Raw genomic sequence first — 20613 nt, 5'->3', positions numbered from 1 at the left:
ACTGTGGAGTCGTTTCTTCTGTGTACTGACTCCTTGAGCAGCTTTCAAGCTATCGACCAGTGCTACCCTTGTCATCCTTTGGTAGTGACCATCCAGGAGTCCATCTATGCCCTGGTACAGTCCGGTCATTCAATGGTGTTTGTGTGGACACCAGGACATGTCAGAATCCTAGGCAACGAACTTTCTGACAGTCTACACGGAAACCGCTTATGGATATCGGCATTACAGTAACTGACCTGCGTTTGTTATTACGCCTCCAGGTTTTTTGGCTTTGGAAGATGGAATGGCATAGTCACAGTACGCACAACAAACTGTGTGCCATTAAGGAGACTATGAATGTGTGGCAGTCCTCCATGCAAGCCTCTTGCAGGGACTTTGTGGTTCCCTGCCGGCTCCGCATCGGCCGCGCTTGCGTGACCCACCTCCTGCGCCATGAAGACCCGCCTCAGTATTGATGCGGCGCACGTTTGACAGTACCCCATATTCTGGTGAACTGTCCCACTTTGACTGCCATGCGACGAATCTTCGGTTACCGGACTTGTTGCTGCTAATTTTATCTGACAGTGCCTCATTGGCTGATCTAGTTTTACATTTTATTCGTGAGGGCAGGTTTTATCATTTGATTTAAGTTTTAGTGCATGTCCTTTGTCTCTCTGTGTCCTCCACCCCAATGCTTTCAGGGTGGAGGTTTTAATGTGTTGCAGAGTGGCTGGCTTCTCCTTTTTATTCTCATGGTCAGCCAGCCATGGTAATCTGTTTTGTTGTTTTAATCTCTTCTACCTGTTTCTTGTGGTTCTACCTGTTTCTGTGGTTTTCTTCTCCCTGTTTGTCCATTTAAGTGTTTGTTGCGCTTCCGTCGTTCTTGTGGTTTTTCCTTTCTCTCCAGTTCGTGTTGTTAATCTCGCTTGTTTTACTCTCACCCATGTGGCATTGCTTAATTCGGAACAAGGGTCCGATGACCTAGCAGTTTGGTCCCTTCCCCCCCTCTCTTCAAACAACCAAATTGAAGGTGGTTTGATGAAGAGATTGTTTTACTTTTCATTGGATATCTAAAAACTTTTATCTCCAGCCTGATGTCTACTGCCGACGTGTTCTAGTCTGTTACACCAGCTTAAAAATTCTATTCTCAACCGTAGATACTGACGCGCTGTCTGTGTGAAATTTATTTTTATTTCTAGTATTGTGATTGTGATTTACAGAGCTCATTGTAAATTCACTTTTGTGATTAACCACAAATACTATTAGATATATTAGTATACATACTAGCATGTATGATACCTGTAGGAATCCGTAAAGATCCCAGAACAAATTTCATCAAAATGTACAGTTCAACTTTTTATACGTTCCTGTTGAATTATTGCTTATCTGACCATAGCTGCATTGCTTTGTAAGATATACCACTGGGAAGTATTGAGTGAAAATATGCAGTGTACAATAACTATGAGCAGTCCAGGATGGAATAGTATGGAAAGGATATATTGCAGCTGACTGCAGAAGAAAACTCGCTTACATCCAGTCAAGCATCTCTCTCTCTCTCTCTCTCTCTCTCTCTCTCTCTCTCGCTTGCTCGCTCTCGCTCATATATAATCACTCACACAGGGTTTGTAAGGATAAGATTAGAATAATTACAGCATGAACAGAGGCATTCAACTTAGTTCCATACGTGAATGGAACAGGAGGAAACCCTAATATATGTACACACACACACACACACACACACACACACACACACACACACACACACAGAGAGAGAGAGAGAGAGAGAGAGAGAGAGAGAGTCACTGTATGAGAGTTTCCTAGATCTTATAAGCACTCAATCCAAAAGAATTTGTGGTATTCTTTTTTGTTGTGCCTATCTGTGACTCGTGTCCTCCTCCTCCTCCATGTGTTGTGGTTAAAGTACATTTATGGCGTCACTGGCTCTTCAGCTGCATGCTGCTGTTGAAAATTTGTTTCTGTTGGTCATAGCCAATTGGGTAACAGTATACATTAGTCACTGAAAATCTGCAGGAGATACAAATTAATTACATTTGTTTTCAACATGGATAGTGTGAAACTGATGATTTTCCATCTGTCTGTTATGGATTATAAAGTTGGTTACTGGTTTTCGTATGCATTTATTGGGGTTTGGCAGGATTTCTCAGGATATTGTTTTGTAATTTCAATGTTATAGTTTGATTGTGAGTTTGTGAAGCCAACAAGTGTGAATGGAGGAAAACTGGCTGTGGTGGTGGACTAAATTTGTAGCATAGCTTGATGATCATTTCGAAACCTTGCATTTTTAAAATGTCCCAATCCCAAGGTTGTTGCTAAACAAGAAACTAAGAATTCAGTTTAAATTTTATGGAATATTTTGTGTTGTATTATGAAAATGTACTGCACAATATATTCCATCTACATCTATATCTATACTTTGAAAACCAATGTGAGATGCATGGCAGGGGGTATGTTCCCCTGTACCAGCTATTAGGGTGTTTTCCCATTCCATTCATGTATGGAACATAGGAAGAATGATTGTTTGAATCTCTCTCTCTCTCTCTCTCTCTCTCTCTCTCTCTCTCTCTCTCTCTCTGTGTGTGTGTGTGTGTGTGTGTGTGTGTGTGTGTGTGTGTGTGTGGGGGGGTACATAGGGGATTGTCGTATATTCTTAGAATCATCATTTAAAGCCGGATCTTGAAACTTTCTTAACAGACTTTCTGGTGTGAGTTTACATCTCTCTTCAAGAGTCTTCCAATTTAGTTCCTTCAATATCTCTGTGACACCCCCTCACAAAGCTGAAGCAGACCTGTGACTGTTTGTGATGCCCTTCTCTGTATATGTTCAGTATCCCCTATAGTCCTGTTTGGTATGGGTCCCACACACGTCAGCAGTATTCTAGAACTGTTTGCACAAGTGATTTGTAAGCAATCTGCTGTGTAGACTGATTGCACTTCCCCACTATTATACCAATAAACTGCTTTACCTGTGACTGAGCATAAGTGATCATTCCTCTTCATATCTCTACAAAGTGTTATACCCAGGCATTTGTATGAGTTAGCCAAGTCCTACAGTGATTGTTGATCGATATTAAAGTAATAAGGTACTATGCTTTATTTATTTATTTTGAATTGCACAATTTTACATTTATAAACATTTAAAGCAAGTTTCCAATCTTTGCACAACTTTGAAATCTTATCAAGATCTGACTGAATATTTATGCTACTGCTTTCAGATAGCACTTCATATATCATATGCAAAAGTCTGAGTTTATTAATAATATTGTCTGCAAGGTCATTAATGTACAACATGAACAGCAAGGGTCCCAGCACACTTCCCTGGGGCACACCTGAAGTCACTTCCATGTCTAATGATGACTCTACATACAAGATAACATGCTGCAACCTTCCTACCAAAAGTTCGTCAGTCCAGCTATCACATAATTTAATACGCTCCACATCTTTTTGACTACAGGTATCGAACACTTCCCTCATTGTTTCCATCATACTATCTAATCGTCGTACTGATCATTTGTCATGTTTATTGCCCATGATTCAGCACTCACTGTTGCCAACTGCAACACACAACGCAAGAGTCGCTAACATCATTAGTGCGCTTTTACTGTGCTGAGTAGCAATGTATACTATCCATATTGTTGTTAAATACAATGAGAGAGATTTCTGAGTGTGCATAGAGAGAACTGATCTTTTTGGTTAACTGTAACTGTGTAAAAAAAGTTCTGTTTTATGGTTATCATGACAAAGAAGAGTGCATTGATTGTATGTAGGGATCCCAGCCTCCAGGCATTTGCTGCCAATGAAACTTTAATTAAAAATAGACCGAAAACCACATTAGGCTTTTAAGTGCACATAAGTACTGTTGAAACTTCTGAAAGACATTGAAACGTCTGAAAGACATGATTGAAGGAAACAAAATGGAAGGATACAGTAATGATATTGTTATTACATAGTCAAAATTGCACTCTGATCACATCATTGTAGTTGGAAATTTTTCTACCCAAGTGATAATGGTTAATATTATGCCCTAAGAACTAAGTTACATCCATTTCACTTTTAATGATAGAGATTGAAGTGTGAAATACGTTGCATTACTGGTAAATATTTATACTTGAGGCAGAACGTAATGAGTGTTATGACAATTCAATAAAAAAATTTTCCTCGGACAGGTATGTGTAAGAATAATAATGAAGCACTATTGATTTGTAATTATCTGCATTTTCTTTGTATTGGCAGTCATATGTTACTGCACTACTGGTAATGTCAGTTACCACAGGTCAGCTGGTGAATAAATTGTCTGTTCAAAATGATTAATGGAAAATCTCATATAAAGATGTGAAACAAATACTAACAAAGAGATAGAGGGGCTGGCCAGTACTTACCTCAGCTCAGTACAGCCGATAGATACACATAAAACAAAACCGAAAATTTATGTTCCTAGCTTTCAGAACAAATGTTCCTTTATCGGGGAGGAGAGAGGGGAAAGAAAGGGAAGAAGGGAAAGGAGATTCAGTTACTCACAACCCAGGTTATGAAGCAACAGGGAAAGGAAAATAGGGAGGGTAGCAAGGATGGAGGCATGGTTGTCAGAGGGAAGCCAAAGATATTCTACTGTAAGTACTGTGCCAGCTTCAAACCAAAGAGGATGCATACAGAAGTAAAGAGGTATATAGTATAAAGATAAACACAACTATGCAGGATGAAAAGATGCGTGAATGGCTAAGAGGAAAGGGAAAGAGGAGAAGACTGAAGAGTAAATGAGAGTGAGGTTGTTTAACGTAGGTTCAGTCCAGGGGGATGGCGGGATGAAAGGATGTGTTGGAGTGCAAGTTCCCATCTCCACAGTTCAGAGGGACTGGTGTTGGGTGGGAGAAGCCAAATGGCACGTACGGTGTAGCAGGTTCCTAGGTCCCTAGAATTATGCTGGAGGGCATGCTCCGCTACTGGGTATTGGGCATCTCCTAGGCGGACAGTTTGTCTGTGTCCATTCATGCGCTCAGCCAGTTTAGTTGTTGTCATGCCGATGTAAAAGGCTGTGCAGTGCAGGCATGTCAGTTAATAAATGACATGTGTAGTTTCACATGTGGCCCTGCCTTGAATTGTGTACGTTTTACCAGTAGCGGGGCTGGAGTAGGTTGTGAGTAACTGAATCTCCTTTCCCTTCTTCCCTTTCTTTCCCCTCTCTCCTCCCCGATGAAGGAATTGTCTGTTCAGTAGGTTACTTGTTCTCAATACAATTAAATTAAAAATATTTAAAGAGTGAACTACATCTTGTAGCATGAGAATTTCTTTGGTACATATTTAAGCAGAAGAAAATGTTGTAAATTTATTATTCCAGCAGCATAATGCAAAAAATATTCTTTTTTAAATATTTAACACGCATATGCAAAGTTCAGATAAGCTCATGTCATGAGAGGTGCAGATAAGATGTTACTAGGTGGGGATCAGTCACTTTGCTTCTGATACAGTACTGCCCCAGAGCGAATACTACATGAAAAATTCGGGACCTTTAATTTGGTGCGCATTTCAAAATATGATTGAACCATTGTGATGTAGGTTTATCATGATTAAGAGGCATTATTTTTGTCATGTGCAAAGTCAGTTGTTTAATTAAGACAGCAGTTAATCAACAGTCTTTCTGTTGTTAATAATTATGCTGTAAATATGGTTCTTAGGTGAGACATTGGATGTTGTGAAATTTCCACGTTATTTTATCAATGCAACTGACTGTCATCCTTGTGTGGCGAACACACTGCTGAGGTTGTGACCAAAGCCTCCTAGTTATGGCAGTCTGAGAAGAAGCTGCACAGCCTTGAGTGCATCAGATTTTGTGACAAAGATGAAGCAACAGCTTCGACACATGTGCAGAGGCTGTCAGTCAGACTGTGTGCTGCCGTCAGGACCCCAATGCCCTCTGTCGGTAGTGGCCTACAATGTGTGTGTCCACCATCCGTGCTATTGCCATCTGCAAATGTATGTAGCTACCGCAGTGTCATCCTTTGCATGACCAACAGTTCCCCTTTGTAGTTGCTGTGATTTTAACAAGGCTGGCAATGGATCCCACTCTGTGCTGAGTTGGTATCCTGTGTGCCCATTGAGTGAATTAGTGGAGTTGTGAATTTCCACTGCTTCTTTAATAATGTTGTCCCACTATGAAGATATCAATAAGAGAATTTTGGTGTTTTTGTATTCCATACTATATCCTGTACCGAGATGATGCTCGGCCACTGCAGATTTCTCTGGCTGGTCCAGATGTGTATATCGTCGATTTCAATGCATCTGTCTTCCACAATGCACCAAGTTTATCCAGTGTATGACATCCTGCAGCTACATGGAATCCTATAGACTTGAGGCCCTAATCTGTCACTGAGCCTAACAGCTCAGAGTTTCATTGGCGCAGGTAAAACACATTTAATTTTGTTTTTAAAATAATACTCTGATGATTGAGGAAACACCACTGACATGTGGCAAGATGACCATTCATCTTTGTTCATTTTCTTCCAGCTCCTCACTTTGTCTAACACGCACTATGCATAAGGCACAGTGGATCTCCCATATAGGATATCCATTCTCTAAAAATAGTGTGGAGGTGGCAAAGCTCATCAGATAAGCTGTCTGAATCTAATATGGCTTGGGCAGTCCTAAGTGCGGCAGTTCGCTGTGCAGGTTGGCAACAGCTGTTGGCCTGCGAGTACAAGTCTGTGTGTGCAGGTCTACAGCAATACAGCTTGCCCCAAGGTGCCATCCTCTTTTCACCACACCAATACATCCAGGAACAGTCGTTTGCTGTTTTCTCCATCTCCACTGTGAACTTGATGTTAGAGTGAAGAGAACTTAGGTGCTGCAAAAATTGTGCCTTAGAGCCAGAGTACATTGGTCTGGAGAGGATTTCAGTTGCGTTTCCTTTAGCCGCTGACGAGATCACAATATTAGGATCTTCACGTCGAGATCGAAGTGCTGACCTCCTTTACTGTCTAGCATCACACAATGAGCGCAAATAATAGTCTTTTGATGTACACTTATTGCAGACAGTTTTCTTGCAAATATGACACTTTACAAATGATCTGTTTCCTTCACAGTTAGACTTTACAAGGCAACATATTCACTTTTATTGTCCCTTAGGAATGTCTTCAGACGTGGTTGATGTACAAGATGTCCTGGTAGGTGCGTACTTCTCAGCAAGCTCCTCCCCCAGCTGCAGTATTAAGTCTGTGTTTCAACTTTTTCTCATTTATAGCATTGTACAATACCCAGGCATTTATCCCAGCCAAATCCAGCAAGTTGTAAAATGATGTGTGAATGGGCCAATGATGGTGCTTCGACAGTGTGTCTGTGAGCTGTTTGGTCCACCATGTCCACTCCACATTTAGAGTCATTATGAAATGTAACTGCATGTCACTTATTTTTCAAACCATCTTCAATTTTAACATAAGGAACATAGTGCCAAGAATCTGGATATTCTTGTTGTTCTTTCGCTGGTAAACTGTCAGTGTGGTATCATTCTTCTTCAACACTGATGTGCTGTGTAACACTTCTTTTGCTTTCTTGATAGAGCCGGGAATTTCCTTGTGAGAATGATTTATGATACCCACTAGACTTGTAGCATTTGCTTTTGAGGTTACAGAGAGAGCCAAGGAGGTGAAAAAATTGTCACAGGTGACATATCTTCCTTTATTGAGGTAAGATTGCATCAATTTTTCCACAACAAAATCGGCCTACAGTCATCCTTTCCTGGATAAGGGAAAGCATTCACAATACATTTGGAGCCTCTATCTACTGCCATCCAATAGTTGTGCCCATATTTGTCCGGTTTTGAGGCCATGAACTGTGTGAATCTGCAATGGCACTTTGATGGAAGAAGCTGTTCGTTGATTGTTATATATGGACCCAATTTGTAGCTACATTGTGCATTCGCATACCAGATTTCTGATACCAAAGCAAACTTGTCTTCTTTCAGTTGTTCTGATCTTGTGGATCTAGTGTCAAATCTGAGATAACACATTATCTCTCTGAATCTGTCATGAGCCATTGTTGACGTCACAAAATTATTTCGCCACTTCATTGACCACGATGTGTCTAGTTATAAGCATTTTGCTCCTATAGCACCACAGGTGTACGATATAGCTATAGAAGCTTCACTGTTCATAGTCCACTCATTTGACCCCTGCACTGTAGCAGTTCTCATTCATGGTTTTATTTATTTATTTATTCCATGCGGAGATGGTCCTGCGTGGTCTTTAAAAACATTCTGTTGTCCATATCTGCCAGCTAGTCACCTATAACTCCCACTTTCCAGGTTGTTCCATCTGGTGCTACAATATTCTGCCTGAAGGACACTGAAATAGTCACAGCCTCAGTCATTTCATTGTTCACGAAGCCCACAGCCACAAGTTGACCTATCCTTTTTGGCAGCTGTTCCTGTAAGAGTAGTAATTAGTATTACAATACATATGGGTATTCAATATTTTGTGGAATATAGAACAAAAAACACACCTTCATAAATGCATTGTAAGACACGTAAAAACTCAAGAAAGCAACGACATATAACAATATGTGTTGCAATTGAAATCTCTGTCTATGCAGCACATCCATAAACAATAATGATTATAAAAACAAACAAACAAACGTGTATTCCTCCCTCATCAATATTCAGTTGAACATCCTGAGCAGTAACATCTTCTGATGAAAAATCTGTAACTACAGGTGGTGGAGATTCTTCCTCAGATGGAGGCTCCAGTAGCTAGCCCTCAGATGCACAATCCAAAATCTCATTTAAGGCATTTATAATGCCCTCTTCTGTTCATAGACATTTGGCCCTAATAAATTTGTATGATGCAAGCACCATTTACACAGTTAGAATGCATTACTAAAACCGAATTTAATGAAATAAAGCACTGACTGTGCAGAACTTGCATACATGGTCAGATGCGTTTCAACGTGCTCTCCCTCTTCTCACCTTCTGCAAAAAAAGAGCAACGTTGTCTGGCAATGAGATAAAAGGGAGTTTTGCATTGTTGACCAAACACATTTTAACAATAAGCAGGAAGCTACATGAAAAATGTAATTGTTATAGTGGCTGCAGCTGAGGGATCAGAACTGTCCCATCTGCGGTTCTATGTGAATATTCGTATTTCTCTTGTAAGGTTCCCCATAAAATGTAAAATTAAGTATAACTGCTGCTAATAACCTTATTTCATAAAAAGTCACAGAAACTCGGCACTCTAGGCAACAATGCAAAAGAGTGACAAAAGGCAGAATTAAGAAGTGAGTCACGAGTGATCCAACCACGGTTCTAGCATTAATACAGCCAGTGGATGTGGGTGTTATTGCTGCCATGAAGAAAATTTAGAGAGGAAGTCTGCTACAGAAACTTATTCAGTGTTTATATGACCCGGGACAACTGGGAAACATGAGGAAAATCCTGGGAGTTTTTTCATCCTGGTAATACATGTGACTTTTTTAGGATTCCCAGAATTTTTCATTATTTTAAGTTTCAGTTGAATTACTATAATTTTGGCTGGTAAGAACTGATACTCTAACAAAGAATTTGACTTTAGCCCACTACTGCAGAATCATACTGCAGCAGTAAAACATAAATAAGAGAATAACATGAAAATAAAACTTTAGTTGCAAAGAACATGTGCTCTTTACAACAACAAAACACAGTGCACATACTGTCTGTGCAAACTAAGAGTTGACACTTGGTCCAGTGATTGATGAGAGTGACCATAAATACAAAACACCTTTCGGATTGTTCCCAATGGCCTCTGGTGCCGAGTGTCAACTTAGTTTGCACAAACAGCCCAAGTGTCTGTCAACAGCAAAATATGTGCAAGGCTGTACGAGAAAGACTTTGTGATACTACATAACAACAAACTACTTTGATGAGCATGACGTCACAACTGTTTACTTTTCTAACAGGTCGCAGGAAAATATTGCAGATTGTGCTCTGATAAGTGTCTGAATTCAAAGTTCACTGCCAGGCCACTTGGAGCACTACTAAGGTCTCTGTTTCTGTATCGTAGCATGAGCATCGCACTTCTTATGAACTCATATTTATACTTTTGTAATACCAAAATAGTCAGTGTAAATAGTCGTGCGTTAAAGATATTTCCAAACTGTGTTGTTTTTTGCTGGGAAGTTCTACGCCAGTATATGAAACCTTTGCCATTCAAAGGATTGATACATTTTACAGCTCTGAGGAGAACAATATAGCCACTTAACACACGCAAAAATTATACTTTAACACAGGGTACAGTGTACTGTCATTCAGAAAAAGTGCATTTTCATCCTGAAGAGTGTGTTTTGAACAGGGAAATCTGGGAAAAACCTGAGAATTTTTTTTCTTGTCCTTGTGTACACCCTGTCATTGGTCAGAGTAGCAGTCTTCAAACATTTTGGTCACAATTAACTTGCCAGATGCAATTTATTAAGTGTCAAAGGCGAAAGGTGGAAGTATTAGCTAAAACAATCAACCATAACCAAGTTGTGGAAGAACATTAACCCTAAAATTGATGAAATCAGTAATTCCATCAATGAAGAAGACTGTTTCTTAATAACGTTAGCTGCAGTTTTGAAATTTACTCCAGTGTGTGACACTGTTGGCAAAGAAAATATTGCTGAATGGTTTGACATCAACCACACAGAACCAGGCCATGAGGTGTTGCATGGGGTGTGGAGTATTTTTAATATTTTGGAAGACAAATGACAATATGTAAGTTGCCATAAAAAAGTTCCAGTTCTGACACTGTTGAAAACTTGCACCATATTGGCTTTTAAATCATTTTACAGAAAGGCAAACATGTAACTACTCCCCCCCCCCCCCCCCCCCACCCACCCTCCCTCTAGGTATGAGTGCCCTTGCTGACTTCCACTATATTTAACTGAGACTTTGTTTTTTCTTTTTCATATTTTATAGCCTTCCTCACACTTGTGACTTCCAATATTCCACTACCTGACTCATGGAATGTCAACCTTTTTTGCTTAAGCAATCTAATTCTCATGGTTACCTCCCTTTTAGCAGGCTGTGCCTGGAGATACGAATACGAGACTAATCCAGAATATTTTTTCAGTGGAGAGATCATCATGATTTTCTTTTTTCAGTTACAGACAACATGTCATGTGGACACACATTGTGTCTTTTACGCAGTGGTTTCCATTGCCTGTTGCCTCCTCAAACCACAGATTACTGCTGATTCTTCCTCCTTTTAGGGACAGTTGTCCACTTTAAATGCAAGACAGTGTCCTGAACATCTGTTCACTCCTCTGCTCTCTTTGCAAGGACTTTGGCAGAAAAAAGGTGACTCTTTGTGCTGAAAGTCATTGATTGCCACTGCTGATGACTTTTATCCAAAATTTAAGATGCAGCTGGTATCGAACCTGTGGCCCAGGATGTTTTGATTTGTGGCCAAAGACATGGTGTGAGAAGTAAAGTATAGCCATTGCTTATGGTAGAATAGTCCATATACTAAAATGTCAAATCTTACTGATGAAGAAAACTTTCACAAATGCAGTTTTTAGTAAAAGCAGTGTGAAAGAAAAATTTAGTTTCCAAACAATTGTCGTGAAAACCATGACAGAGAAAGAATTTTTGAACCAGATTCAATGATTACTTACTCATTAAGTATCAACCAAACAAAGGTGTAACTTCCTGCCAGATTAAAACCGTCTGCCGGACCAAGACTCGAACTTCATTTACCACCAGACACATTAGTTTTAAAATGCAGTCCCTGAGGCAGTTACGAATTCATCAGGTGAGTCACTAATTATGATAGTTAAAACAGTTTTTGGCAGACTATAAAAATCTTGTGATGGCAAATAGAACTGCCTTTAAGCTATCTGTTTACTCGTTCCTTGACACTGGCATATTTCCTGACGTACTTAAATATGTTGTAGTACACTTGCATAAAACTGGAGGTAAGAAGACCACCATTAATTGCAGACCCATTTCAGTTCTTCCAGTTTTTTTGCCAAATTCTTGTGAGAATATAGGCTATTATAAAATATTAACTAAGTCTTCTGTTAACTGCTTCTCAGTTTAACTATTATGTTGGATTCTCCACATAAAATGATCTAAAAGACCTCATAAATGAGGTTCGGGAAAGGCTAAACAAGGAAAGCTATACTGACAGTATGACGCCACAAAATTCCATTTGGAAAACAGCATTGGTCAGCATTAATGACATACATCTTGCATATGTGGATTATTATTCATAACAGAAAGCAATGTCACTTTGACAGATTGTGCGACAGGAATTAAACTAATTTTGGAATGGAGGATCATTACATCCAAGGTCTCACAAGGATCCATACTGAATCTGCTCTAATTCCTAACATATATAAATTATCTGCCAGTGACTTTAAAGGATGGTCAAAAAAACTGTGATGTTTGCTTATGATGCCAGCATATTAAGCAAAGGTCAAAGCTCAAATTTGAGAAACAACTCAGATATTTTCTGGAATGGTCAAAATTTGCCCACAGCTGTAATCTCACATATTCAGTTTGACAAGCAAAAGTAACCTGCTGGCTCAAGAAGTAGATATTAGTGGTCATACACTGGACGGAAAATTCCTTCAGGAGCCAATCGGATAACAAGTTAAAATGGAAAACTGATCCAATTGAGAAGTGCAGATAAGCATGTTTTCCTCTTAGCAGTATCTCTCATTGTGTTGACCCAAGGACAAGTGTGTTTGCTTATTTTGCATATCTTCAGTCCCTGTTGTCATATGGATTATCTGTTCTAGCAGTGTACCTAAAGTAAGTAATGTATTCATGCAGCAGAAGTGAGCAGTAAGAATATTGTGTAAAATAGATAGCAGTACATCTTGCAAAGGCCTCTTGAAGGATGCTGAACCTTCACACTCACTAACAAATACATTGCTGCTTAATGACTTTTGGCAGATTCATTGGAAGTTCAGTTTGTACAGTCACTATAAAGGACACACAAATATTTCCAAACAGTGGAAAATCCTGGATGGAATGTAACAATATTATGAAAAGGAAAGTTGGAAAGTTGTCGCTCACCAAATAGCGGAAAAGCTGAGTCGTAGATAGGCACAACAAAAAGACTGTCACAAATAAAGCTTTCAGTCCATAAGGCCTTAGTCACTCTCTCTTTCTCTCTCTCACTCACTCTAGGATCCAGAGTGGAGCTACTTACGCTGGTCCAAAGAATTTAAATGAGGTGTCATTGGACAAAAACCTAGAAACTGTGAATTCTTAACTGTTAAAAAAAACTAAAAATAAATGTGCTGCTTCAGTTAGTGCTCTACTGCAACATTACAAGAAATGTAATAATGTACTATAAACAGGTCTGTGACATTACAAATGTAAAAAGTACTTTCTTTGAAAAATACCTGTGTAAGAAAATAAATGTTAAGCTTCTAATGGAAGACAAAGAGTAGCTGTTTACTGGAAAAAAGGGGAAGCACAAAGTTCTGTTTTGGAGACAATTTGACCAGCCCTTGTCACAGGTGATACAATTTTTTTACCATCTAGTGAAGTCATCAGATCAAAACAAATTACAAAATGATTTAAGCAAGATACCTATTTGCTGTGGCATTTCGAACCTGAACAGTGAAACGTGTGAGGTCATTCACATTAGTACTAAAAAAATGTTAAATTTCAGTTACACAACAAATAACACAAATTTAAAGGTTGTTGATAAATATTTATGGATTACAATTACAGACTGCTTAAATTGGATCCATAATTTAGACAATGTTGTGAAGAAGGGGAACCAAAGACTGTTTTATTGTCAGAACGCACAGAAAGTGCAACAAATCAGCTAGAGAGACTGCCTGCATTACACTTTTTCACTGTCTTCTAGAGTATCATGGTTAATTATGGGATCCTTACCAGATAGGATTAATCTAGGACATTGTCAAGTTTCAAAGAATGGGAGATTGTTTGTATTATCACCAAACAGGAAATAGATGTCATGGCTGTGTTAAGCAAGTATGGGTTGTTAACCATTACAAGAAAGGAGTTTTTAGTTGCAGTGAGATTTTTCACAAAATTACAGTAACAAACTTACTACTCCAAAGGCTAAAACATTTTGACTCCTGCCTACATAGAGTGCAGTGGCTGTTGTGATAAGATAAATCTCAGCTCACACAGAAATATATAGGTGTTTGTTTCTCAGATGTGCTATTTGAAAGTGGAACCGTAGAGTAAGTGTCTGAAACTGCAAAACACGGAAGTGTGAATTGCAGAGTAATATGTAGCTGTTCCAAAACAGCAGTTTTCCTCCTAAATTATTAGGCTACATTTAGACGATATGAGCACAGTAATATTAAGCAGCGTGTGGTAGTTAGTAACTGATACAATATATGCATTAAATGATTAAGGGAAAATCTCATATAGAGATGTGAAACAAATACTAAAAAAGAGATAGAGGGGCTGGCCAGTACTTACCTCAGCTCAGTACAGCCGATAGATACACACGAAACAAAACCGAAAATTTATGTTCCTAGCTTTCGGAACAAATGTTCCTTCATCAGGGAGGAGAGAGGGGAAAGAAAGGGAAGAAGGGAAAGGAGATTCAGTTACTCACAACCCAGGTTATGAAGCAACAGGGAAAGGAAAATAGGGAGGGTAGCAAGGATGGAGGCATGGTTGTCAGAGGGAAGCCAAAGATCTTTGGCTTCCCTCTGACAACCATGCCTCCATCCTTGCTACCCTCCCTATTTTCCTTTCCCTGTTGCTTCATAACCTGGGTTGTGAGTAACTGAATCTCCTTTCCCTTCTTCCCTTTCTTTCCCCTCTCTCCTCCCTGATGAAGGAACATTTGTTCCGAAAGCTAGGAACATAAATTTTCGGTTTTGTTTCGTGTGTATCTATCGGCTGTACTGAGCTGAGGTAAGTACTGGCCAGCCCCTCTATCTCTTTTTTAGTATTTGTTTCACAATATATGCATTAACATATTTTTAGACTCATTTCACATTCAAGAATGTTCACAGCTTTATGGGATCTAAGGAACACAATGAATGAGTGAATAAATACTGTATCTCTCTTAATTTGTTATTGTAAGTAAAGCTCTTAAAAGAAAATGTGATTTTCATGTTGGAGCTTAGCATGGAAACAAATGAATAGTTTGTAATTGATAGTTCTGTTATGACACAATATTTAATACGTGAAATTTTTACAAACATTGTAAGCTGGGAAAAGCGAGCAGAATTGAAGTGAATTTGATATAATCTAGAATTAGGATAATACTTAGCACAATGCAAATAAGGTGACGTCTTTGCTGCTGTGACATACATTAAAAGTACTAGATACTGGTGTTCTGAAAAAGGAATTTAAACATTGCATTACATAGTCCGAATTTTTATGAAAACACTGTGACACTAATAGCAGGGGTTAAAATGATAATTAGTTGAAGTACTTACTTGTCAGTACTGGAACAACAAAAGCAAATTTCATTATGAGTAAAAATATTCATAAAGTCCATTTCAGGTTTTCTGTAAACTTTCTGTATTTGTAATAGTATTTAAAGATTCATATTTTGCATATTTTTCCCTGTGAATTTTGCATCATTGTGATTTATTTTGAGTAAATAACTTTATTTGTGAAGGCAGTAGTGAACTCTATCCCCAATTCTTTCCAGATTACAGACATATGTGGAGTTGGAAGAAGTAATTATTTGGAGCGCCGACAGTTCTACTGGACACTGAAGCTTATTGCCGCATTCCAGGCAGGGTTACCAATTCGTCCAGAATTATTTCAAACTAACTTAGATGTACCTTTACCTCGCTTCACAAGAAACAACAGCATGGGTGAGGTTTATACACTCTCTCTCTCTCTCTCTCTCTCTCTCTCTCTCTCTCTCTCTCTCTCTCTCTCTCTCCCCCTCCTCGCTTCATTCAGCCACCCTCATTCTCTTCCTCCCCATCTCTTGCCTGTGTGTGGAAATCAGTTTGTAAATGGTGATTAATTGTTCAGTAATTTAATTGTGGAGATTTGTATTAGATACATATTTATAAAAGTACTATTAATGAGGTCTGTAATATCTGTTTCTACTTAGTGATTTTTTTCTACAAATATTATTTGTAGTTGGAACTGAAGTTTCAGTTGAAAATATTCTTCAATAATATTTTTGTACCTTTTTTTTCATAGAGAAGTGGGAGAGATGCCATGTTAATCAGAGTGCAGGCAGCCCTGACTTAATACAGCTCAGTGACACTGATAGAAGTCTGAATCAGGTTAGTGAGATAGCCTGGCATCGTATTACTGTCTGTGTTGTCAGCATGACATTTGTGTGGAAAACAGGCACTTCAGAGTTGTTTTATAATATAATGTGTTAACATTACACAAAAAATGTTCTATTTTATTTGTCTGTGCATTATTTGCACCTTTTTCAGCTTATCTTAAATTGTTACAACATTTGTGGTATTAATAATACATCTGTGAAGAATATACTACAAATTCTATATGGGTGAATAAAGTCAGGATCTTTGTGAAACACTTGATTTGTCATTATTCAGAGTGTTACTGCAACTTTAGTGTTGACTGGACCTTAGAGATGTGTGACACTGTACTGGAACAACCTCCCTGATGGGCAGTGTATTGTAGAGGGAATTTATATTGTGATATTTCTTGGAAATTTTGGATACTATGTGTAGTTGCGAGTTGTTCCAGTTGTGACTTATGTCACAATTCATTCAAGACCCAGAACAGAAAAAAACTCTTTGTGAGCAAAGGATATAACCTATATTATACTTTCCTCATTTATAAGAAAGAAAAATTGCCTATAAGGTGTCCCAAGTAGGTGAATCCATCCTACATAGAGCTTTCTCTGCGACTATCAGATATATCAAAGCTCCAGGAACAGTTTTCTCGATTGTTGTGCTGATTTTATTAGAACTGCTTCATTTTCTGTGTTGTTTGCTTCCCTTTTGTGCACCTACATAGTCTAATGACAAGGATACTTTATGTGCAACTGCTTGATAACTGTGTGAACTGTGAGTACCAATGAAAAACATTAGTAAATGCTAACTGAAGCACTTAAGACATTTATTTTATTAAGCATTTTTCTGTGGAGCTACACAACCACAGCTTAGAGCTTATTGGAATTGTGTAGCATAGGATTTTTTTCTTTAAATAGTTGGGACGGAGCAACAATAATGTCTTGCTGTTCACCACACAAATGAAGCATTGAGTGCCAGGTGGGTAGTTATAGTGAAGACTGCTAGGTATAGTTAGCTATTGAACTAAGCCTTTTGTCAGATGTACATCTCACACGCACCCACGGCCAAGGTTGTCTCTGTGCTCTAAGGCCCGAATGCGACCCCAGACGTATTCAGTATCAGGCCATAGTACCTGCAGGTAACAGTGGCTGCTGTTTCTGTGTGTGTGTGTGTGTGTGTGTGTGTGTGTGTGTGTGTGTGTGTGTTGCTGATTGTTTAATCCTTCCATTATTGCAAGCACTGCTACCAGTTATCATCTTCTAATTAGCCTACAGGAGATAAATCTTGTAAAGCATATTATGACAGAAAAACTGTGGATAATGAACACATTTATTGTGTTGAATTTCCAGCTTATGAAGAATGTTTAAATTTTGGTGCATGGGTTAAATATTCAGTCTACTATGTGCTCCTCCAGTAGCAATTTTAAAGTGTAATGAAGTTGGTGGTGGAGCAATCTCATATCTGTTACAAAGTAAATTAATTCTATATACATGAAAATAACTGCAGCTATGATTAAAAACAAAAATGTTCTTTTAAATGTGTAGTGTGGGACTTGCGTCTAGTTAAACTAACACCGACTTCTATTGGCACAACGAAGTTGATCGTTGAGATGCAGATAAAATGAGTTCATATCAAGCTAAACTCTGGAATCATAGTTGCATAAACATTAATCTCACAGTACCCCAAGGGTCTTGCCTACTTTCGTGAGTACACAGGCACAGTGACCTAGCCCATTGCAGTCTTACTCTCTGACTATACCTTTTCTCAGATTTTGTCCCTAGAACAGATTCCATGCTGTCAACCTAGCTTCCTCGTAGGATGATTATGGTGTTTCCCATATTGTTTCATTATTTTGCACTACCTGTCTCAGTTAAATATTTTAACTAAGTATGGCATGCATGGGAAAGGTCGCCCGATAGCCAGTGTGGTAGACAGTCCATGTAAGGGTTCCTCAGGTGCCTGTCTGGTGATAGCCCCCTGATTAAGCAAGGAATGTATTGTCGATGCTTGAATTGTTACCTCTCCATGCATGCCAAGGAGAGTATTTGTATGTGCCTGTCCATTTGGGGGCACCGGAAAACTATCAGCTGGTGGCTGTGAGGCTCCAGCAGTCTCTCCGGACAAAATGGACTACTTCAGTGCAGATCATTACAACCTTAAGAACATTCCCTTCTTGCCCACACCATAGGAGCAAAGCTGCACGATTTGCAGAAATGTACTCCTCTCAGTTCCAATTTTGCACTCTGTCAGATAGTCATTTGTGTACTAGGCCAATGTTCTTTGTAGAGAATATTGAAAACATTTTTGAGGAAGTCTCTTCTCATAATAAATTACAAAGTGTATTCGTCTTAATCAGACTGCTGAATCCTACCCAGCTTCGGGTGTTACTCTCTTGTAAGAATCTCGGTCATGTACAAGTTACCACACCACCACATAATTCTAATATGTGGTACACGGTACCATTTTTTCTCCGGGACTTAACACCGTGGATGGATGGAGGATTTCACAATTACTTGGAGAAGTGTGGTATCCATTTCATATGTCGTGTACATCAAGGCCCACTAGACAACAAGGTTGGCACTGGAGCATTCATTCTTGCTTTTGAGAGGAATTCACTTTCAGAGAAATCAAAATCATGGTTTACTGCTGTGATGTGGAGTGGTATTTACCACCCCCAATGTGATGCTTTAAATGCCAACACTCTGCTTTAAATGTCAACACTCAGGAATATGCCTCCCGGTGTGCATGCAACCTGATTTGTGGAGACTGTGGTCGACTACATCATAAAAACTCATCATTTACTGTACTACTTGTTGTCAGTTGCAGAAATGACCACCTTCCCTGACCCCTGAAGTGTGGTACCCTAATGAAAGAATCCAAAATCGAGGAACTGAAGGCTTCCAATTGCCTCTCATATTTTGAAGCTCAGTGGAAATATGATAATTTATATCTGGTCTCAGTGATGTCGACCTTCGCCACTACAGTGGCCAGATCATTGGCCCTACTTGACATATTTACTCCCTTATCATCAACTGACAGCAATTGTGTAAACAAATTAGACCATGGGAGGTGATGGGCCTCCCCTTGTGGGTTTCCTGCACTACAATATGTACACACCTGCCAGTGGCTCAAGGAGCCGTGGACTGTGGGTCCCACACCTGTCCACTCCTCTTCTTTTCCTATGGCCACAGCTGATAAGCCCTCACAAGATTCTGGAACGCCAAAGGTAGTGAAAGAGAGAGGAATAAATAAATAAATAAATAAATAAATCTTGGGAGAAGGCTTTTCTGAGTATTCTGTCTGGAGACACCAGATCCCCCCATGGCATCTTACTCAGAACCAATGTTCCTTGATTTCATTCCGCTGCCACTGGTGACAGGCAGTGATCCTATTGCCTGATCTGTCATTCTGGGCTGTTCACTCCTGACTTGGACACACTTAATGCGATAATTCAGTGGAACTGCAGTAAATATTACTCGCATGTGCTGGAACTACAGGAACTAATTTCCTGTTGTTCTAATGTGTGTTTATTTCCAAGAAACACAATTCCCTGGTGCCCATTCTCCAACTCCTTGAGTTGTTTTTGGTCAGCACCATACTTGTCCTGAGAGAGCATCTGGAGGCGTCTATTCATTGGTTTGCACTGATGTTGTCAGTAAGTGTAATCTCATCCATATAACATTGGAAGCACTAGCAGTGCAAGTGTAAATGACCCCAGTAGTCACCATTTGTAACATTTATCTTCCCCCACAGAGGGCACTGCTTACCTTGAGATGTTCACTGTAATCCAATAATCCTCTCTCACCCCTATCCTCCTGTTGCTCCTGCTTGCATATTTCAGTGTGCAGTAAATCCTGCGGAGAAGCACCATTCCATCTGTCTTCCAATTTACCAGCTGCTTTCTGATTTTGATCTGTCTCCCCTCAAATGATGGTATTACTACCAACTTCAGTGCTGTCCATGACACTTTTTTTGTTATTGACTCAAAAAGCTCTTCACTCAATATTGTGGTTTCACTACAGTGGTTACCACATGATGACCTTGCGCCAGTGACTGCTTTCAGGTGCTCTTGTTGACCACCTTATCACCATGTGATGGGCCAGTTACCATGTTGGACTTTCTGAAGAGCTGACTGGCAGATGTATGCCTCTGTCACCTTCGTTTCTTCTGACACGTTGCATCTCTGAGACTGTGGGAGGTGTCTCCGACACAATCAGCTGCACTATTGGAACTGCTAATCCCCTTTCTACAGGTCCCAGCCACTGCCAGCTGGTGCCATGGTGGACCAAAGACATTGCAACAACTTTTCAGCATATTCGAGGGCACTGCAACATCTCAAACAATATTGTGCACAGAGCACCCTCATCACTTTTAAGTAGCTTCACACTAAGACTTGCTATTTAATTAAATGCAGTAGGAAGAAATGGTAAAA

At 39.4% G+C, this 20613-nt stretch overlaps 1 protein-coding gene across 3 annotated transcripts in view; it reads left to right on the top strand.

Annotated features, from left to right (window-relative positions):
* Positions 1-20613, top strand: part of LOC126162223 (ralBP1-associated Eps domain-containing protein 2) — a 116079-nt gene that overhangs the window by 7095 nt on the left and 88371 nt on the right. For 2 of the 3 annotated variants that reach the window (XM_049918581.1, XM_049918580.1), the window contains exons 2-3: positions 15602-15770; positions 16111-16196. In XM_049918581.1, coding sequence (XP_049774538.1) covers positions 15602-15770; positions 16111-16196 — 255 coding nt within the window. Of the gene's footprint in view, positions 1-15601; positions 15771-16110; positions 16197-20613 lie in introns of those variants that run through there. The other variant, XM_049918582.1, reaches the window with a different exon arrangement.

Source organism: Schistocerca cancellata, chromosome 2, assembly GCF_023864275.1.
Source record: "Schistocerca cancellata isolate TAMUIC-IGC-003103 chromosome 2, iqSchCanc2.1, whole genome shotgun sequence".
In the NCBI taxonomy this organism is placed as follows: Eukaryota; Metazoa; Arthropoda; class Insecta; order Orthoptera; family Acrididae; genus Schistocerca; species Schistocerca cancellata.
The sequence above is the reverse complement of the archived record's forward strand: the minus strand, read 5'-3'. Positions and strand labels throughout refer to the sequence as shown.